Source organism: Neopelma chrysocephalum, unplaced genomic scaffold, assembly GCF_003984885.1.
Source record: "Neopelma chrysocephalum unplaced genomic scaffold, ASM398488v2 Primary Assembly neopelma1_24, whole genome shotgun sequence".
NCBI classification, from domain to species: Eukaryota; Metazoa; Chordata; class Aves; order Passeriformes; family Pipridae; genus Neopelma; species Neopelma chrysocephalum.
Genome location: NW_020897693.1, coordinates 34,359,968 through 34,382,783, shown reverse-complemented (window position 1 = coordinate 34,382,783; position 22,816 = coordinate 34,359,968). Strand labels below are relative to the sequence as shown.

General features: G+C 41.6%; 1 protein-coding gene and 1 long non-coding RNA gene across 3 annotated transcripts in view; one reads left to right on the top strand and one right to left on the bottom strand.

Moving 5' to 3' along the window:
* ESRRB (estrogen related receptor beta) overlaps positions 1-8,268 on the bottom strand; it is a 130,782-nt gene extending 122,514 nt beyond the window's left edge. Inside the window, exon 1 of one of the 2 annotated variants that reach the window (XM_027672200.1) lies at positions 8,143-8,268. In XM_027672200.1, the coding sequence (XP_027528001.1) occupies positions 8,143-8,144 (2 nt within the window). In that variant the 5' untranslated portion in view covers positions 8,145-8,268. The remainder of the gene's footprint in view (positions 1-8,142) is intronic. The other variant, XM_027672210.1, reaches the window with a different exon arrangement.
* Positions 8,269-14,416: 6,148 nt separating this feature from the next.
* Positions 14,417-21,515, top strand: LOC113963299. Its single transcript, XR_003532723.1, has 3 exons — positions 14,417-14,512; positions 18,764-18,891; positions 21,260-21,515. It is a non-coding gene; the product is annotated as an uncharacterized LOC113963299 (long non-coding RNA).
* The last annotated feature ends 1,301 nt before the right edge of the window (positions 21,516-22,816 follow it).

Below are 22,816 nucleotides of genomic sequence, written 5' to 3'. Positions count from 1 at the left end.
GACTTAATAAAAAAGCATTTCACAATAGCCTTTTGGCCCTCCTGGCTTTGTACGAGATTTTGCAATACCCTCCAAATGGTCCCAAGCTTTCTTGGTCTACTGACCTGGCTCTGGGAAGCTGCAGAGACCTGCCTGAGATTCCACAAAACACAACAACACATCCAGAAAGAAATGGTGTAAAGCATGCTCAAATACAAAACAGAGAGAAAAAGAGTTAGGGAGCACCATGAACAAGCTGCTCATTTATTTCTACAAGTGAGAGTCCAAATCTTGCAGTTATCAGCGATGGTCCAGCTAATGGTGTTCATCACCTGCTTGCAGTTGGTGCCTCAGGGCCAATAGTGTGAGAGGACTTCCCCCAGCCCACTGTGCTACAAGGACAACTGAGAGCCAGAAACAGTCAGGGCCTTCACCTCTTGTAGGCCCATAGTTGCAGAAGCAGCCACCAGATCTTCAGGGCTGACATTCTGCATTGCTATGCTTTTGAATATGTTTCACGCATCTATAGGGGTGGTGTAGCTGAGCAGACAAAAAGCACTGTTCTCCTCCAGCAGCTCCTGCAGTGGGTGAGTGTTTCTCCTGCTGCCACCCTGAGGCCAGAAATACATACCTGACTTCTCAGGGCATGTTTGGCGCTTCAGTGCAAAGGAGGTGGGATATTTTATCATCCACCACTGATCAGCCCACACAGGTGGCCAGAAGTTAGCATTGGGATCACAGGATCAAAAGCACTCAACCACCCTGTTTCAACTTACAAGCAAGACCAACTGAGGGGTCACTGTCAATTGACCCAGAAAGATGAAGGGAGGGAAATGATGGGAGGCATGGATATCCTGTGACGTGATAGCCTGAGACTTTATAGAATGCTACAGAGCAAGACGCTGCCAGCAAAAACTCAGTATAGCAACTTACAAACTACCATTTGCAGCCAATCTCCATTATGCACTATAAAATAACAACGCTACCTCTGCTCATCCACCTTTCCCTGGGAGCAGACAGACCAGTGGTAAACTTAACACGTCTAGCATGGGGTTTTTCTGGAATGAGTTAGCAACAGAGCAGCTCTTCCTTTGCACTATCCTAGATAAACAGAGGATGTTGCTGGTACAAAGTGCCTCAAAGTGGCAGGGACAGCATTATCACTTCTGTGCTGTTTCCTGAAGGATCAATAAGCCAAGACAATCAATTCTTCTGGCTAGTCCTTATTCCCCATGAGAAGCTGTGGCTCTCATCCCCCATCATTTAACCCTTCACAAACACAGCAGCAGCCCCATTAATTCTGTCCTCCTTAAACACACAAGCCCATGTGACAGGAGAGATTACAGAGCTAGAAGTAATGTATCCAGGTGAACACAATATTGCCAAGCAGTATGACCCAGTACTTCAGCACAGCAATAACATGTCTATATATACTGCTCTTGGAACACTTGGAGGCATCCTTGCATCTGATTTCTTGGTACAGGACAGAGGGTCCCAAAGAAACCATAGCTCTCTATCCCCCACTACTTCTCTGTGCAGGGAGTATAAGACAGTCCCAGAGCACCAGCTGACACTCACAGAAGGGGCTGCGTAGGCAGTAGATGGCATGAACAGTCATTACAGAGAGTCACAAGAGTACAACCTAATTAGATACCACAAAACTGAAGTTTTATCCTATGTAGCAGAGAGTAAGAGGGGTGGGGAGAAAGCTCAGGAAGAATGAATGGAAAGATCATGGGATTATTTGCAATGTAAAAAAGGGAATAGGGGCTACCAGAGGCAAAGCAGGACTGTATTCAGAGCCTGCAGTAAGATTAAGAGTTCTGCTGTGGTCGTGCAGTTCTCTATAGACCATGGAGAACAATGCAAACAGAAATCCCATTTAAAATGGGCAAAACACATCTCATCAGGAAGGGACTCACCTTAGACTGAACAAGGAGTCTGTGTTAGAGCTATAATTAAAGAACAACAGTGAAACAAGCAACTCCGTGTAAAGATTGGCCATCAACACATTTAACCTGTACACAGAAGTTTCCACCTAAAAAGTAGCGGGATGTGGGGTAGGCTCCTAGCATTACTTTTAAGTGAAGCATTAGAGAGGATGCTAATGCAAGTAATCCTTTCCTAGCCAATGTTTCACACAGGAAATCCTTGCTGCCCTCTCCCATGCAAAGACGGTATTTGACAATGGTTATAAATTCAGTGCTGCCATATTCTCAGTGCTACAGACTGTGGGTTCAAATATGACTGAGGAAATCCTATTCACATGAGCTCTTCACCAATCTACATTAGTTCACATCACCAACAGAGAAATGTTGAAATCCCTCGTACTAGGCCATGGGTACATGATGCAACAGGGAAGAACTTCTTGTTTAAAGGGAAGCAATAGAAAAAGCTGCCAATGAGAGTAATTGCAATTATAAAAAGTCCAGCAGGCCAATGGGAAAAGAAAGGCCTGAGGATGAATAACAAAGAAAAAAAAAAAAAGCTGTCTGGCAAGCCTGGGGGTAGACATACCCTCTCTCCTCACCCAGAAAGTCACACTCCAGGTCCTGTGAGCTTTAGAGGGATGTCGATTAAATGCTTATATTTTAGTACACAGCTACCAGTCATTGGCTCAGGCCTACTACAAACAGGTGACCACAGGAGGCTGGGGAAATGAGAACTTGTAGAATATATTTCCTGCTGATCCAGCAAACACAATTACGAAGAGAAAGAGAATCCATTCTGAGAGCAGTGTGAAACTCTTGTGAGTTTTGCATCTCACATGGTTGAAAGAAAGAAAAGGGCAGCAACTCCTTAATGAATAGACACTTATGCTTTCCTGTCATACATGCTGAACATATGCTTTCTAGTATCTACACAGCAAGATTTAGTTGCAAGATTTATCCCATTAGAAAAGGTAATTTCCCCTAAAGATGCAGCCCTTTTTCTGGAGACTTTCAAGAGTGTTGAGACTTTAAAATTGTCATTACTTTGAAGACTTCATGTCAACTAAACTGTGTATTTTAAAAGTTTAGAGATGCAGTATTTCCTTTCCCGAAATTCCTACACTACTATATTTTTGAGTATATGTGGCATGCAAGAACACAATAGCTTTCTATGTAGCTTGTGGGAAAGTTGAAGATCAGTTTTCAGTTCCCCCGTTCTTCATAAACTGTATATGTGCAAGGCAAAGCTGCATTGAAATGCCGGTAGCTTCAGGGTAAACAGCAGCAGGTCATTCATAGGATTCAGCATAGCACTGGAAAGAACAAAAAGAAGTGAAGGAAGTGTATGTTGCCTGAAAGGTCAACAGGGGAGATCTAAGTACAAACTGCTAGGTCATGGCCACAGCAGAATAGTGCAGGAGAGGAAAAGGCTGAGGCAAACAAAAAGAAAACTGGGATGGGAAGGAAAGGAAGGCAGGAAAAAAATATTATACAGTTTTCAGCTCAGCATCAGAAAGCTCCTGTCTCAAAGTGATCTGCTGTAGGTGCCAGTTATTAGAGGGAAAGAACACAATTATTATGTATTTCAAATGCATTTAATAAAGTACACTCTAGCTGATGGTGCTCTCCTCAGCAGGTCCAGGCACAGAGCACAAAGAGAACGGGGCCTCAGGCATTCACATCAGGTCACAGTTTTAAATAATTTTAAAACTAGGGCAAGGTGCCAATTCTTACCTCAAGGTGCTACATCCAGATAGACATGTCAGCAAAAAACCAAAAAGTTTGGTATATACAGGATGACCATTGATACACATGGCTCCAGAATGAAACAGTAACTTACTTTTTTAGCCAGAGTTTACCACTTTTGAGTAATAAACTTGGAGTTTCATCTCAGAAGAGTCAACAAGATTAAATTCAGACCTAGTATATAGGACAGCACCATTGAATGTTACCTGAGAATGACATTAGCCTTCTATCTGCTTGTCGTGTCAAAATCAGAAAATCTTATTGGTGGCTTGTACAAAATGTATTTAAAAACCCCAAAACCCAACCAAACAACCCCCCCAACCAAACAACAGCAACAAATAAAGTGAAGTGCAACTCCTGTTTCCAGTACAAACCCCTCTTATTTTTGAGCTATGCACCTATGTCAGTGATTTGCAGTTTTTCCCACAGACTAATCAACCACTTGGGATTTATATGAAGTTGTTTTCTGTAGATCTTGGAGTTATTTTGATGGCAGTCATGTATCATTTTACAGACAGGAAAACTGAGGAACACAAAGATATGACTTGGCCATATGTCAGAAGACAGCACGTTTCTATCCCCATTCCTTTCCAGAATCTCTCTTCAGAAGAGAGGCAGGATCATGGCACAGTCTTGATTTTGTGCAGTTCACCTACTGTAGACAGATTTTTTGAGTCCCAGCTTAGGGCAAAAAAGTCTACTTCTGGCTAGTTTACAACACACCAGACCTTAGCAATACAGAGGTCCTCAGCTTGCTGCAGGCAGGCAGGCCTGCTTGTTTTCAGCAACAGCATGGTCTACCCAAGCTGCCCACACATGTATGATGAACTCATCACAAAAGCAATCAAGCATTAATTTGGTCAATCATTCCTGTCACAGAGAATCCAGTTCTCCAACTATATTATTTGATGCAAGTCTCCAGCTAAACTGAAGGACAGAAAAAATACCAGTTTACAGAACAGAAGTAAAACAATTTAGATATTGACCTTTCCATACTTCTTTTTTTTCCTTTTTTTTTAAGAAAAGGTTAGCCAAGAGTTAAGTAGAACCAAAAATAAAAAACATTAAAAAATTAAATCGTGTATCTTCCAGGCATTATAATAAAAAGACAGCCCACGCTCCAATCCTTCTCATTTATAAGAGTATTTATTTGGAGTTTCTATTAGGCTGCTGCATGCACTGCGTGCATCCTGCTTCACTGAAGAAGAGCCTTTTTGAAGCATCACTTGACTTTGTTTTAAATATCTTGCTACAGTTTCCATTTTAGCTCTGTGAGATGATTATTTTCTCTCAAACTGAAGTTATACAGCAGTTGAAAATGCTGATGGCTTAACTGGTTTCCTTTTTTTTTTTCCCTCCCCTCTCCACAGCAGCCCTGAGGGGGTTTAACTCTTTCTGCAGCACTGAAATCCTGCTTTTGGAGTTCAATGTTTAACTCTCGCTGGGAGACTCATAAATATTCGGAGTCACTCTCTCCCTCTCTGTTTGATTAGGAAATGAGCCTTTAACTCAATGTAATCCCCAAGCCATTAACAAAAAAGCCCTCAACAGCTCCACTATTAGAATTTCACTCCTAACCCACAGAGGATTGAATTAGATTAACATAACTACCCGCAATCTGAGTTTATTTTCTGTGCCAGATAGAAATGTGTCTTCAGGAAAGGAAAAGAAGAGAGCTGGAGAGCAAGCATAGCATAATGAAATGTAAAAATAGAGAGATGAGAAATAGATGGACAGATGTACAGGTGAAGCGATAAAAAAAGGCAAGAGAGAGATAGCTACATAGTCTTTAATAACTGGCTGCTGGCTTTGGGGGGGTTATTCAGAAGGTCCCTCAAAACACAGAATTGTTTCAAGAGGAGTATTTTTATCCTGCTGGTGTTTACTTCATATTCCCAGGGATTTACAGTGAGACACCTGAGCATGCTGTACTCCAGACACCTGTGCAGCAGATTTGGCACAGGTTTTATTTATAATTCCCAAGAGATGTCATACTCAGCAATGAAAGGAGGCGTGGAAAAGAGAACCTGCATGTCAATCATTACTTTGCAGTCAAAGAAACAAATAAAACAAGGATGAAACAAAAGATGTTTGTTATTTGTTTTTTTAAGGAATGAAAAAAAAATCGTGCAAGAGCATGTATACAGTAAGTCAGTTTGGAGGTTGATAGGGTGTTTAGTCCACAAAATGTGAATCATTAGAGAAGCAGAAACTAAATAACAAACACTTTCTACCACATAATGCATCAGTGTTACTTCTAACCACAGGTAACTCCCTTCCTCCAAGTAAGTGGTCCTATAACCCATTGATTGGCATGCCACAGGACAGTAAGTGCTTGGTTATTTTTTTTCAAAGGAGTATCTTTTCCAATAAAAAGATATGTCAGGGCAAAAGACCCACATGCATTTGAAAGGGAAGGATAAAGTCCAGCAATTATGTGGACGCAACTATTGAATCGTCCAAATAAATTCTTAAGACTGAATCCTTTACAGCCTTATACTGGGAGGACTTCTTTGGGAATGATCAGATTTCTGCAAAAATGTATGGTAAGTGAAAGAGGTTTTTTGCAGTAGTTCCCAAGCATAGTCATGCTGATATTTCTTTGTGTGTAGAGAAGAAAATATATTTTTTCAGTGATGTCTCTTAGTTTTCAATTTTTGGGGGGACCTCAGACTAGCTATATGATAGATTGTTTGTTAATTACAAAGTCAGCAATTTTATTCCTTTAAAGCCTCTCAGAAAAATCTGCTCTCCCTTTATTACACATTAACATTGCACTGTGACAGAGAAAAATAAATTAATATCATGGCAAAACAAACAAAAAAGGGACTTAAATAATTTAAATACATTCATTTTTAAGTAAAATAAAAAGTCAATAATCAAAATGAAGTTTCATGTGATGAGAATGATCAGTCTCACAATTTTGTTTTATCTGGGGGAGGGAAGCTTCTTAGCAAGCGGTGTGTTGTAATGATCTTTTGGGGCATTATTTGGGTATGTTAATGGGGTATGTTATTTTACCTTGTTTATCCACATTGCCTTCCTTATATAGGAATTCTAGCTGAATGATACAGTATTCATATCAATGGCTAAAAACTTAGAAAGCATTAATTTGTGGTCAATATTTTTTGTTCCTAGAACTTAACCTAGATGCTTTGAGTATTATAAAATGTACATCAAAGAAATGCAAAATAAAGGGCTAAAGAACAAGCTTATTTGTCACCTTTCTACAGTCAGTCCAAGTAATTAATCTATCGTGTTTTTCTCAGGACTTGATATTTTAACTGTGAGACAGCTCTGGTTTTCTTATCCTATTTTTATTAGACACTGGTTCCTCCAAATTATTTTAAGTTTAGCTTCATTTTATTTGTTGTTGATTTCAAAAATGGTAAACTGGCAGGGGAGGAATTTTTTAAAACATATATTTAATTAGAAATTTATACTAAAAAACATACTGAAATTAAAAATTGTAACATTGATGGGTTTGGGGGTAGACGTAATACAGGAAATCAAGGTCATTTTTCTATACTTAAAAGTAAATAAACCCCCTAAATTTTGTAAAAAGATGTAACACAAACATCTGAGACAAAAATATGAAACAAGAAAAACCTCTTTTATTTTGACAAAAATATTATACTAAAAGCTACTAAAAACCCCAATTGCTGACTGGTTATTGTTCTCCCTCTCTTCATATTTGTGTTAACAAAAATACTCTAAAAATATATCATTGTTCAAACATTTTGCATCTTGGCTGCTTTAAAGCAAACACCTCGTTGACAATGAGAGAGTAAGTTCCTTCTTTGATTGTCACTGTGCCGACTTTGCAAAGACTTGCACCCCTCTTTTGTCATTGAAGAGACTTCAGTTGCTTTGGGACTTTTAAAATTAAAGAAACATCAACTGCTCAATGATAAATGCCTTCAGTAAAAGCAAAATTTCATTTCATCTCCCTGATAAGAGAAGATTTGATATGAAGCTGGGGGGGGGGTGGGTTTTTTTCTAACAGAGGAAAGGGTGTCGCTTGATTCTTTTAAGACAGGACTGCTGAAGTTTCCAGGTTTGCCTTTACTAGCATGGGATAAATAGCACCTGTCCTTGGTAAGCCCTTAAGCAGAGTTATGTTATACATTGACCTTTTTGGAATGCCAGCAAACCTGACCGTTTCTATTCCCAAAACAAAACTGTTCCACTCAAACTTTCATTTGCTTATTTCCAGAGGAAAAAGCCACACTCAAATAGTGAAACTGCTTGATTTCTACAAAGTTCTGAACCAACTCCTCTCCTTGTGGGTCGCACTGACCTTCCTCTGACAGTGTGAAAATAGAAAAAATATTATTACCTTTAACTATATCAAGATGCTGCCATAATTTTTAGACCAGATAAAAGGGTTGGTGCAGAGCAACATTTGGATCAAAAAAAACCCCAAACGCCACAAACCAAAAAACAAGCTCATAAATGCAATAAAAGGTAGAAGTTCACTACTTACATGCTGCAGGCTGAGAGATGAGGCTCAAGGCTGGAGTAGAATTTCCCTTGCCCTCAGGTGTTTCTAATTGCTGATTAAATATCTTTTGGTTCTGCCTGCACCAGCCGACAGTCCCCTCTGCGTCTCTGCCTCTCTTTGTGACTAGGACACAGTACTCTGAGTCCCAACCTATAAATAGATCCCAGCTCTGTGATTGATATAACAGGCAGCTGACAAAAAAAAAAAAAAAAAAAAAAGATAGAAAGGGAAAAAAAAAAAAAAAAAAAGAAAAGAAATAACCAGGTCTTAAGCAAGGCAGCAAAAGCTGGGCTTTTAACTCTGCACTGTGCCCAGGGAGGAGTCCCCCACAGTCACCCGTGGGCATCAGAAAGAGAAAGTGCAAGGCAATTACTTTCCCAGCAGCATTACAGCAACTTGAGGCATGTAAAGCAAATGAACAAAATTCAATGCATAAAGGAGAGGGAAAGCACAGCTAGCAGACTGCATCCAACTCTTTTGCAATTTAACAAAAATAAATGCCATTTTAAAAACAAGTTGGGAATTCTGACAGAATGAGAGGAGTTCAGAGATGAGTTCTAGGGGTTGGTCCAGGCATGCTTGTATTTCTGCTGCAGAATAAACTAGTGGGTAGGTTGGCAATTTAACAGCTCGTCAGTCTACTTAGGGTCTCTGCCTACAAACACTATTTGATGCAAACAATACTCAGGGCAGTGATGGTACCTCCCCTATTGAATCAGCAAAAGTTACTTAGCACTCAAGGACCTGAACCCTCATTCCTGCTTCTGTCCTTGGCTGCCAGGAGAAAATGACGAGTTACAGATATAAGCAAAGCTCTTTTACAGATAGAGGCTGAGCTGGGAGCCCACCATCTAGGCAATGACTTGAGAGAACACATCACAAATGCTTCTGCCGTGGTCCTCATTAATAGATGTAGGGGTAATGGTCCTGGATTTTCCCATATTTAATCCCTACAGGTTCTCCTGTTAGAGGCACAGTCAGGCAAGCCCAATAACATTTCCAGCCTGCAGCTGATTCTCCAAGCCTGCATCAGCTTCTAGATATTCATGATCTCCAGTAGAACCTTAATGACTAGGCAGTTTCATAGCAAAAGGACTCAAAGGCAAGGCATCTTCTGATGAATACCAGGGGAAGAGTGGAGAAGAAGAGGGAGAACAGTAGGCAAAGAGAGGCAGAACAGCTTTTACTACACTGCTACCTTTGGCAATATCTCCTACAATCAACCCTAGGACCATGCCCAGCTCTGCTGGCAGAAGTACTAATGCAGACAAAGTACCATATCTACGAGCCTTCTTTTCAATACACTGCTAGGCTTGCTTGAGCTGAGATGGTAAAGAAACGGTGAACTTATAAAGAGGAGCATAAAATCCTTAGGCACCAAGCCCATGCTGAACTCCATGGTTCTTTGGCTCAGTGGCTAACAGTACCTGAATAATAATAATAAGCTAGTTTAGGCATGTCTACACCACACTGCAGCTGCTGCTGTTGCTGGAGTAAAGAAAGTCAGTTCAACAAAAGCAGCTATCCCAAAGCAAGGCAAGGACCCATCACATCATAGCCAAGATCTCAGTTCAGTTGGAGTTATTGATTATGTAGCAAGAAAAAGTAATTTCCTCTTTTGGGGCCAAATCCTGCTGCATGCTTAATTCACTTCTTGCCAGCATATTTTGTGTCTAAGCTGTTAGGATTCAGTCAATGAGTTTTTCAAAAAAATGTCCTTTTTGCAGGACAGGGGCCTGATGAAGCACTGGGCAAAGACTCATGATATTTAGTCATTTTCCTCAGTTGAGCTACTGCCCTGTGTGAAGTCTGGCTTGTCACTTTATTATGGCTGCATATCCCCCAGCTTTAAAAAAAAAAAAAGAGATAACAATACTTAACACTGTGCTTTAAAGCACTTTGATATCTACAGATTAAGACCTACAAATGAAGAAGGGGAAAATAGAAAAGTATCTGACAGGTTGAGCTCCAGTGTGGAAACACACCCTCAATTGTCTGCTGGATTCTGGTCCTTCACCTAGTTGAATCAGATCTCAGATCAAAAATTACCTGACAAACAAAGAAAAATTTCATTTCTGCCCTCTCATTTTGGCTGACTAGTACAAGATATTTTGTGCTTTAATACTGAGAGTTGTAAAACATTTTACATTTCCCATTGCCATCAGAAGGAACTTTAGACATTCAGTACACAGAATAATCAAACTGAGACATAGTAGAACAAGGTCCCAAAACAAGGGCAACTAAATCCAAAAACTCAGTTTTAACAAAGGCATAGTCACATAGATCCTGAATGTGTTACCCCTTTCAGACTGTTCTTTGCTGTTACATATTGCTGACATCTAAAGTTCTTCAAATACCACTCTGTTAAGCTTTGTGTTTTATAGAACAGGATCATCCCTGCCCCATCACATTGTTATAGGCCAAACTGATGCCAATGTGGGAAAGCCCACAATGTAGTCTAAATCATTCTCAAGCAGGTAGCTGGAAAGCTCTATTCAGTTCTTAGGTCCATGTCCAGTGCTTATCATTGGCATCCCATATCTGTACAGTAGAGCAAGACCTGGGCATACACTTTCTTGCATAGAGAATGAAGGGATCCTCGAGGACTTGACAGCATGCCACAGTTAGCTAGGGTGAATGAACCTTGAATGGAGTCAGCATTCCTCTACCCTTCCTCTCTGCCTTCAGACAGCAGGATGTATGACTTTAACTGCTCCCCAGTGGGGTACCCAGCGATCCAGAAAAGATCTGCTTTAGATAAAACTTCAAACACAAGATCCCTACCCCCACTGCCAGCACTCTTGTGCACAAACACAACTTAATTCCAGACTCCAGACTCAGGGCGAGGCAGGGAAAGAATCCAACAGCAGAGGCCATAAGACTGAATGCCCACTCAAAACATTGCAAAAAGAAAGCCAGAAGATTTCAAAAGCACCTTCAGATACATTAAAAATAAAAAATGGGGAAAAAAAAATCAACGTTAGTGACTTGTAGACTCTATAAAGGCTCAACTCTTTTTGGGGCACAAAAGTTCAAGACATTGTAAAGTGCAAGTGCACCTTTACAGTATTTTCTACTTGTTGTTTGTGAAGGTATTTTTAAATGCTTCTTGCTAGGGCCATTTTCATCATATGTATTTCAGTCTCAGATTCTCAAGTCTATGGCAGAGGTAAAATCTCAGAACTTAATTTTCTTCAAACACAGTTTGAGCCTTGCACATATAAATCTGGGCAGAATTCACCCAGGTGCGTATAAGCTATAATAGAGGAATGCAAAATATACTTTCCTTTTAATGACAAAGAAACCCAAATATTCACAGATATGTTTTTTAGGTAAGGACAAAGCAAAAAAAAATTGAAGCTTGAAAATACTGATCCAATCAATGGAGTCTTCCAATTCCCTCAACCCACACGTTAAACCACACAGATAATCTTTATCCCTTCTCCTGTGAGTCTCAAGGTGCTTTGGTGCACATTTGATTTACGTGCTGTAAGTTTAGAGCTCAGAATCACTGCTGCTTTTAGATCAGGAAATGCAGGTAGGAATATAAGTATTAAAAGATAAACTGAAAATCAGCTCTGCAGTTTCCAAGGCTAGCCACAAACTACGAAGAATAATTGTAACACACAAGAAAATATTTCCTCATCAGAGTTACACTACTTTGAAAGAGCCTAACAAACCCAACATTTCTGAATAGCTGCGTTAGTGCTCTGATGGCTTTAGTGAGGTGTGAATTGCAAAGATTTCGAACAGGGACTACTTAAACACCAAAAAAGATACTATAAAATGATAATTTTTTTTTACATAAAGGACATTAACATCAAAAAACCACTTTTCCGAGACTGTGAAAATAACAAAATAAGACCTAAAAGATAAAAGAATGAAAAAGTTTGAGTAGCAACTGTCTTCTGGATGCTTGGCACACGTAGTATGACTCTCAGATCTGATGTAATAGGTAGTTAAATATACTATTCATTTTGATACAAAGTGGATACTCTGAAAAATAGTATGCTCAAGAGAGAAATGCTGATATTATTGCTAGGAGTTTAGCTGTTTTATTTCCTTACTACATTTTAATGCTGCAAACTTCATATTGTTTCAACTTTCTTTTTCTGTGCTACCAATATCCATAGCCAGAATTTTTTTTTGCACACGCTGAAGCCAAAGTTCATATGTTTGCATCCAGTTCTTTCAAGTACGCTCTGGATGGTGCATACCATGTTGCCGTGTCAAGTCTCTGCCATCAGCAGGGGAAGTTACACTGCTGGGTTAATACTCTTCTAAACTTTGCTCCTTCTTTAGTTCCTATATATTTTGCTATTTTTCAGGAATGTGAAAATGGCTAAGATTTTAACAGAAGTCCCTTACCAGATTTAGCTATCCCAGCTAAAGATGTCCCCACTCTCCAGCTGCCTGCCAGCTGAAGATTAGGACTCTAATAGCTCTTTGGCAAGGGAAACTTGCAAACTTTCTTAACAGCCACAAGTAAAACACATCAGGCTAGGACTAAGGAACTTTCCTGGTTTAGGCAGCACCCAAATATTTTCAGAGCTGCGGACAGAGAAAAATCTTCACCTGGCATAGCTATTTGTAGAATTAGACTGTGGAGAGGCACCACCTGTGGCTGCTCAAGCAGAGGTTATGCCATTGGCTTCAAGAAGAACAAGAGCAAGCACAGAGGAATGCTCCTCTCCCTTGTTTTGCTGAGTCCACCAGTAATAACAATGCACTAATGAAAAATAGCTTGGCTTGAGCAACAAAACACATACCAGAGTGTGTTCAGAGACTATTCAGAGCAAGCATTCAGTTCTACATGTACACACAGAAATAAAATCTGATTTAACTGAAGTCTGCAAGCAGTAGGACAATCATAGGCTACATTACATTTAAACACACTACCTTTTGTCAGTCTATCACGTAGAGTATGATAACACACTCCCTTCTACCTTTGCCTCATTTAGATCCCTCCTAAACTTTCACTGCTACTGCACAGCCTTTGCCTAAAAGAGCTTGTGTGCTAACACCCAGCAAAAATCAAAAAACGAGAAAAAGATTTCTTGGATGTACTCCTGCCTAAATTATATAACCACGATATTCACTCACTGGAAACCACCATCACCCCCTTCAAACTGCACGCTACAATGAATTTCTCCAATGTTGGGCTGTCAATTCCATCATTTGGGCAAGCACATTCTAAACATTCAATTTGCTGTGGATGCTTTGCAGAAACTCCTCACTGTTGTTGTTGTTCAGGACCTTGTTTAGCACCAGCAAGTCCACACCTGTGCTGGCAGGGCATTAGCTGTGCACTCAGACAAATCTCAAAGCGGCCCGGCAGCCTACTAAGATCGGCTTCAGGCAAGAGATACTGTTTCATGTTCTCAGTGACCTTGGCCATAGTGGGGAAGGAAAGGAAGCATGTTAAGCTGTCATAATAGAGCTGGTAGCAATTTTGATAGCAGGAAAGAGGACAGAGTGAGATTTAAGCCAGTTCTGGTGCCAGATCAAATAGAGACCAGGATTGCCAGAAAGAGCTTCCCCTTGGGTTCTTGTTTTAATTCAAATTCCTTCAGACAACTTCTACAGAACCCAAACAACTGTGTTATAACCACAGACAGGCCTAACCATGATGTCTGGCTCCAGATCTAAACTCCTTACAGCCAGACTGTTAGCTCAGCTCCCCAGAAAAATCATCACCATTTTCCAAATGTGTGTGTGAGGGGGGCTATTAGTGCTCTCTCTTCTCTCCAGGGAAAGGCTCCATACTCTTTGTGTGTCTTGCCTGATTAAAAGATACATTTTTAAAATAAAAATGAAGGAAAATAACTGATTAAGTTCCTCAAAGGAAGAGGATGTTCTGTCTGCAGACACCCAGACAAGGAATAAGCTTCTCCAGGAGAAGCCCTCTGCATGCAAGCTATGCGATGTACCACATAAGTTCCGCAGCTTCTATAGAGAGGAAAGACCAGTTCTGCAGTGGTTCTCTCCAAAGCAACACCATCCATCTCAGTTCTGCCTCATCTCCCAGCCACATTAACTGTGTCTGAAAGAGCCCTAACCCCTGCCCTGAGGTTGGTCTGAAGGAGAAGGTACAGCTCCTGCCCTTGTCAAAATACCATCACCCAAGTGTCACTCAGTGTATCCACATCAGGTGTCTGTGGCCAGGTGCTCGCTGTGGGGTAGCTGCAGGGTGGCCTTTGTGAGGAGTGGCCGGGGCTGCCCTGTGCTGGACACGGACTGTTCCAGAAGGTTCCAACCAACACACCACAGGGCACAGCTGAGCCCCTTGGCCAAGATGGTAGTTGGTGCTTGGGGAAAATGTGTTTAAGAAAGGGCAGAAAACACTGCACAGGTGAGGAGTGAGAAATGGCTCCACAGACACCCAGGTCAGAGTAGAAGGAGGGGAGGAGGCACTCCAGGTGCCAGAACAGACAGTCTTCTGCACCCCTGCCAAGACCACGGTGCAGCAGGTGGATATTTCTTGTAGGAATTGTAGCTTGCAGCTGGCTAAGATCAGCCCACCACAATGTCTCACGAGAGATAGAAAAAATCTGCTTTGTTCAGTAGCTCTCCCTTTGCACCCAAGACCTAAGCAAGCAAGTGCTCCTGGCCAGGTGATCTTGGCTGATGTTGCCAGGGCTTCTGTGCCAGGCTGGATATGCCACAGGGACAGGTAGGAAGAATACAGGCCACCTAAAATAACCCTGAACAGCACTAGTAACTGTCTTGATACTATGGGAGAGACTATTCTCCCACACAGATTACACCAAAACCCTACCTACAACTCCTGACTGATGAGGAAATTAAACCATTGTGTTTGGGAGGTACTTAAGGGCACACATGACTTTCACAGACACAGCAATGTGTATGGAGATGCCTGCCTCAATTCCCTCACTGGCAATGAAGTTCTACCATCATAATATCACTCCCTCACTGTGGGTAAGTCAAACACAAAATGGCAAGCTAAGCATTACCCTCACAGAAGTCTCTCTAGCACATAAAGCTATGACAAGGTTCACTTGCACCGCTAGGGCAATGGGAATCTGCATTTCCAGGTAAAGCCTCACAGCTCTGTGCCATCTAAAACCACTTCTGAACGCACTCTATCATTGCAGGCCCTTGGCAGAGAGCTGTCAGCCCTTGTAATGTGTTGAATGTGCACAGACCCAGGTAACATCCCTCTCTCCATTGTCTCTCTTTCTTTAGGCTAACCATAGCAAGTTCTGCTGAACTTTGGCTCAGCTTCATCTTAGCAATAAGTGAGGTGGTTTCCCCCTCTTCAATGCAATTCTGTTGCAGTCTCCTTTGTCTCCTCACTTCATCAGCTCAAGTCCTTCTTCATCTCAGCATTGCCAGTCACCTGTGAAAGCTCTCCTGACCAGGACAATTCCTATCCTGCAGCCTGGAATGCCTTAAAACTCAGAGCATTTTCTCTTCAAGACAGTGGAGAGAGGGAAGGGAAAAAGGGCAAGAGCCTTTTCTTTCAAAGTAGTTACCCATATATGCAGCAAAAAAGGGTTTCACAAAATGGTTTAGCGATCCCTTCCTCTGCTCTCCAGGCCGTCAGAAACTCAGTTCCTCAGCACTGAGCTCATCCCAAATGGAGGAGCAAGGCTACAGCACACAGAGAGTGGACATGCTGCAGGGGAAGTCTGCACAGCTGCAGAGCTTTACTGCTTGATTCAGTCACTCAGGATTTGGTCTGAGGATGCTTTGTGCTGAGAGAACATTAAGAGGGGGCCACACACATGGTCCTAGCAGAGAGGTGGCAGTGTCAGGGAGTGCCAGAAGAAGGTGCCAGGTGCTCAGGCAAGCACACCGCAACTGTCCCCACAGCCAGACAGAGCCACATGCTGCCAGCCAACAGCCTGCAAGGTTGAGAAAGAGCCAAAACTCCAACAGTTTCTCTGCCAACAGTCTTGGCATGCTCCCCCCCCTTCTCCCGTTCTGTGCTCCTGGAAGTGCTATGGGTCACTTCTGGGCACAAAGATGTCCTGCAGTTCATGACAGGTATTCAAAGCTGCTGGAACCTGAGCTGGAGAACAGGTATAGCACAGTCTACGGCAAGATATATTGTCCTCCTACTCCTGTCCTTCTCCCCACCACCCTCCAATCCCCTGTAAAAAGATTTCTCATTTGCCAAGGTTTAACAGTGAGGAGGGGAAAAATATCTGTCAAATTCTTAACCTCGAGTGGATTTACCAAAAGCCCTTTGGAAACAGCTGCTTGAGGAAGATTTCTGTCGAGCCCGTGTTCTGGATGCAGACATTTGGTTGCTCGGTTCCTTGTTGCCGCTTTAGTCTGTGCTTTTGCCACACCTGGACCTGTCCTCACCTGGAATAACCAGTCCCTTCCATGGCTTCTGCCTAAGGCCCTGCTGCTGTTGGGAGGTTCCCTCCCTTGAGGAATGTGTCACGGCATGGCCTTACACACACTCATTCATACACGGCCTGGCTGCGACTCCCCACTGAGCACAGAGAGGAAGATCTAAAGCAATCACAGTAGCTTTTTCCCTGACACATCATGTACCAGAAAACTGTCCTGTGCTTACAAGCTTGGGGAAAAAACCTCCTTTATCACTTCTGTGCAACAATAAGCTCTGTGCCAGAAGTGCTGGATGCTGTGTGTTTGCGAGGCAGGGCGGCAGTATCAAAGCACTTTGCAGCCAGGTAACAGGAACTCCAGGAGAAGTCCCATTTTTATGTCACACAGCAAATAAGGGTACATTAGCAAAATGAAGCTATAAGTGGCTACTTGAGCATGCTCTGAACAAGCTGGTTTGGATTTTAGCAGAAAGGTAGCCTCATTCATGTGGACTTGATATCCAGATGAGATCCAGGCTATATTAATTCAAATGCTGAGCACCATGAGATTGTATCTGAGTTATCATTGCACGCTGCTCTCCTGTGCCTTGTAAATACACCTTTAGTATAGATGAGAACAGAACGTCTCTCTTTTGAATACATCAGGTACCTTGCCATGAGATCCTGGGATACGTTTGCCTGATGAAACCCCATGGAAACTTGCAGGACAGACTACCACCTTCTTTTTGGAAGCCTGTTTTCCAAAGCTGTTGTGCTACATATGCATCATTCTCCCAAAGAAATTTTTTCTTGCCACATTATCAGATGACACAATTCACATTTTTAAATTTGTAGAAATGGGATGTTAGAAAATATACGGTTTGTAGAAATGTTTTCATGTTTCCTTCTTAAGTTTTCATAGAAAGCAGATCATGTTTAAAAAAAAAGTAAATTTATTTTTCAGTTTCTCACTGGTCACTAGGCAGAAAATAAGGCTCTAATTTGGAGGCAGGTGGATTGCTGGTTGTAGCCATGGGGTATTTCATATTTCTCAACTGTATTAGCAAATTTCCCTAGAAAATACTTTCCTAAATCTCAGTGGTTCTCTTACAAAATTTAACAAAACACTGAGTTTTTGAGGAATTATTTGGAAATCTTCTATGTTAACTACTGTTGTTCTGAATGGTGGAACTAATTTGGAGAAATTATTATTCACTCTGGAAAAATTTAACCAAAGTGCAAATAAGCAAAAAAGACTTGACACCAAAAGGAAGCAGTCCCTGCCATGAGGAAGCAGTCCCTTGCCCCGAACTGCTCACCAGGTTCTCCATAAATGCAAACTCTTGTTTCAGCTCCTTTTCCAGAATGTGTGAGTCTGTGCAGGGAAACTGCTTCTGCATTGGTACATTATGCTTGCAAAATGTTACCTATTAGCCTTGCAAACATTGTTAAGTGAGTCATGGACAGCCTCAGTGGTCCACATAATGGCAACACTGTAAATAAAATCTATTCAGCCATTACCTTTATTTAGTGGTACAGAACAAGCAAAAAGCAAGGAAATTCATTTACAAAAACGTCATTAAGGTTGTGCCATGACAGAGATGACTACATAGGTACTGTTCATCTCTGAGACTTCGTGTTTCCAGATGCCTCATAAATGATAATTTTTAATTCAGCTAATTACAGACACGCTGTGGTGACTCCCTAGACAGACCTGTAGTTCTTTTAGGTTATTGTTGTTATTATTATTATTGTAAATACCATTCAGAATCTAGGCCCTTTGACACTAAACACCACCCATATGTAAGTATGCAAATATGGTCTTTACTGAAAATACTTTGTAATTTGAGGCCTGGTCAGCATCATTTTTGCAACTATCCCACTTCACAGAAATGGTTTTACAAGAATATTGCATTGAACAAAGTTATGTAACTATAACCACATTTATGTTAGTTAAGCTTACATCTCCAAAGAAGCCATGCTGAACTAAGTATGCCATACCAAAGTAATATTCATGCCAGAACTGTACCGGTTTGACTATACTGGGATCCAAAATCACGGTGAAACCAGTATTCAAAGAGTCTAATGAAAACTGGGGCACGCATAAGTTAGAGGGCAGAAGATACCATCAGTACACACATAAGCAATTTTACATCTGCACTTCAACTTAACTCCTTCAAGAATCTTCTATCTGAAACAAAGATGCCTTGTTTCCAATAGCTTTCTCTATTGTGTTTGACTGGCTTTTTAACTGCATTATACTGAGGCTGCACTGTTACTCACCTCTCATTAAATTCCAGGGAATCCACATGAATTATCAGCATTATGAAAGTCCAGAAAGAAGGAAGCTCATGCCTTACTATTCGCCAGAGAATCTGCAAGAGACACTGACCAACCAAGGGATCCTCTGATGCACACACAGTAAGATGTGAGCCTCAACTGAGCCCTTCTGTAATTGGGGCATTTGGACAGTCCCTGTCCCATGTGGATTTCCTGGACTCTAATAAGCTTGAGCTCATTCTGTAGTCTTTCCCTAAGGTATAATAATAAGGTCTCTACCTGTCACCTATTTCATGTAACTTGTGTGAACTTAATACCTTGCAGATTTCTGATTGGGTGCAAAATGCATTTGAAATTAGATAACAGATTCAAAAGTTACACAGACTTACCCAGTGCAATTACATTCTCAGTATTCCATTCAAAAAGCAGGCCTAACAATAAATTCAAGTTAAACTGACAAGACATTTTTCTAAGGAACACAATGATCCCTATTTAATTTCCTTTAAAAACAAAACAAAAACGAAGAAACAAACAACACCTACAATCAAACAAGGAGAAAAAGAGCTGGATATGGAATCAGGACCCCTCACCTGTGCAGTACTCAGCTTTCTCCTGCTTCACTCTTGTGCTGCCATATCCCTCCTTGCTGATGAGTATATCCCACCTCAACCCTGCTCTGACTTGTATCGAGCATAGGAAGAGAGTAGGCAAGGGCTTCATGAGTGCTCCTGGATTCTGTGATTGGTGGCAGATTTAGGGCCAACAGTTTCCTTGGCTCTCAAGATACACATGGGCTAGCAGCAATCTTTCACATTGATAAATTGTCACTATCATGCACAAACCCCTGGAATTGAAAGCCAAATTATCCTTCTAGGTTTAATGCCTCTCTTTAGAAGTTTCTCTGTTTCAAACCACCTCTGTTCACTCTAGATCTCTTAGGGCTTGAGGATTTGACATGATGATGGTAGGTTGCAACCTGGATAGCTTTTTTTCTTTCCATGCTATATTACTCCAAGGAGGGTTGGTAGATCCTCTGCATGTTCTGAATTCAACTACTAGACGGGTTTCTTGGAAGAAAATTCAGCAGACAGCTACATTCTCTAGAGTGAGATCATAGGATAAATAGCTCTGGACTGTGCTGGTCCCATATGAGGTATCAATGATATGTCTTTGTCTTACCACTCCACTCCTCCTCCTTCGCAAACCCAAAACACTTTCTCTGAATAATCACAACTGCACTGATTTCTTCCCTCTGCAAGGGAGCCTGGAGCCTGCATTGGTATTTTTAGGTAACCCACTTGCTCTGTTTTCTTTCCCTTCTGTGAATAGATCCTTCACTTATTCTAACCCATACTGCCACATACATTCCTTGTCTCTTTCTTGGTTCTGGCACTCTTGGAACTGTAAATGCAGCACCTACTGCTTAGATACTGGGCTACACTATCTCTTTATGCTGCATTTTTTGTGTCTGGACTCTCCCAGGGCTGAACACACTATGATCAGAAGTACAGAGCTAGAGACCACAAAAAGACCTTGATAAAAGTGGTTAAAGTATTATATAGAAAGCCAAGCAAAGATTCCAATTAGTATTTTATGATTATTCATCAAAGCTGTTAAAGATCCCATTCCAAAGGAAGGGGGTAAGAGACCCAGCCAGCCAAGGAAGGTAACCTACAACTGAGGAAATTTCTCATCCAAATTCTTTCCTGTTTCATAGTGACAGCTGGCATAAAATATCACTGCTCTCTGACATGAGGAAGCTTTGGTGCCAAATTTGTGAAAGTATGAAAAACAAAACCAGTTACAAGGCAGGATCAGTCAGTCCTTTTGTAGCTGTGTCCAACCCATGCTGCTGCTGTCTCAAAGGAGTTTCCCCTTCGGTTCTAACCATATCCTGGTTTCTCTTTCTTCTCATCTTCTGCTTTGGGAATCTTAGGAATGTCTTTTTACATATACCTCTTTCAGCCTGTGTGCTTTGTCCGACCCAAGTCCTTTTTTGCCTCATGCTTTTCATTCTCAATTCCAGTCTGTTTCCTTTTTATTTTGGCCCACAAACAACCCCCTTCCCCAGCATGTCAACAGCAGTGGGAAGTAACCTAATTAATAGTACTTTGATAGGCTACCCCACGCATGCACACACCCAGTATCCCACTGGCAATTCAACAGCCCTCTCTCAAGAAAGGAAAATATTTCCATACTAATTAATAACAACATCGGGTATTTCTGGGCAGAAGGATCTGGGATTCCCGTCTGGGCCTAGATCTCTCGAGCTGACAGAGCAATTGTACCTCAGAGCACATTTCCTTTTCCAAATCCTTGTGTCATTAACTGCTTACACTTTTCTCTATATCAAACATTTTCAGCCTGGCTTGTATGTTAGCTGGTATCTCTGCAGCTGACTTCAGGCTGAAGTCACTCAGTCACTTCAGCACTCAGACTGTGTCTCTCATTTAGCACATGGCACTTATTCACTTATTCAGAAACCGGCATTGCTTCCCTTCTCTGTTCTCCATCAGGATTCACATGAGCCAAGGACCTTTCCATGCTGTGGTTCTCAAAGGACACAGATGCTACAAGATCCATTTAAAATGTCTCTGCTGCTTGACTTGCCCTGACATCCACTTCCCTGTCTCTGTTTCTGCCACAACCACTTGCAAAAAAATCGAGTGCTGTTTTTGAAGTATTTTACAAAGGAGTAGTTCTCAGTTCTGAGTGATCTACAGCACAGATTTTTTTCCAGATGTAGTAGGATAAACCCACTCCTGTCTTCACCCAGGAGAAGGGAAATGTAGGAAATGCTTCATTAAGCGCTGTGCTCAGAGATGGGATTTCAGAGAAGAGAGGGAGCATATGTGAATTTTGCTGTCCTGTCTTGGAATCACCAAAAAGGAGAGTTATGTCTCCCGCCTCTAGAGGTGACCTGAGACAACGTGACTAGTTGCTTTTTCTGCATCACAGAGAAGCAAAAGAATGAAAACCAAATAAAGTGTGAGAAACACCAGTGCTTCTGAAAAAATGCAAAAGACAGAAATTTCCCAGTAAGAAAAAACAATACAAGTCCTATACCACCTATCAGCTCCTTAAAGATATGACAAATAAGCAAGAGTATTTCCTAGAAGCCCTATACAGACAGCACTGTGTTAGGGGACACCAGTATTGAAGCCAGACAGCCATACTCATCACATACACTGGAGGACAGCAGGCTGTCTCCAGGAACTGTTGAAGAAGCAGAAACACCAGCAGCAGCTACAGAAAGGTTCACAGCATGCAGGAAGATGCCCACAAGCATGGATCCTTCTCCTGCACAGAGTGAGCTGGAAAAATACTTTCAGATAAGCATTTAGGCAAAATAAATGCACAAGGAGCACATTTACAAAGCAGAGGGCCAGTGAAAGGCATCTTCAAAACTGAGTAATAAGGAAGGAACAGTAAAGTAGAAAAAAAAAAAGGAAAGGAGGTGAGGTGCCTCCAGTTGTTCTGTCATGGCAGTACTGCCTACACAGCCTCCATTGCATCACATACTCCATATGTCCACTTCCCATGCCAGCCTTCTTCCGAAGACCCTTTTATCCCTCAGCTGCTGTCTAAGCCTCAGTGCATCCTCAGTGTCCTCAGTGCCTGCTTGGCCACAGTATGGCCCAGTCTCCCCCATCTCCAGAAACAACCATCCTTGTACAGCAAAGCACATGTTTCCATCCACAAGGCTGAAAGAAGGAAGGATGGGAGGAATGAAGGAAGAAAGGATCCCTCTTAAAGGAGGGGGAAGAAGGATGGAGACAGAGGCAAATAGGAGGGAGAGTGAAAGGGGCCATAAATTCCCTTCTAATTCCAAATAATTCCGATTACACGGATGAGTAGTTTTCAATCAGAAAGATAATCTCAAAGATAGATGGCAGGATAATTGCTCGTTGGCGCGACGTAAATATTGTGTCGTTTCTATTAATCTCAGCGAATCGGGTGTCAGGGTTGTCACTCATTCATCAAAACAAATTAAAAAAAAACATATTAAAAAAAGAGAGAGATGCTGGAGGGAGGGGGATGTGTATCCAATAAGCAGCTGAAGGCGTGTAAGG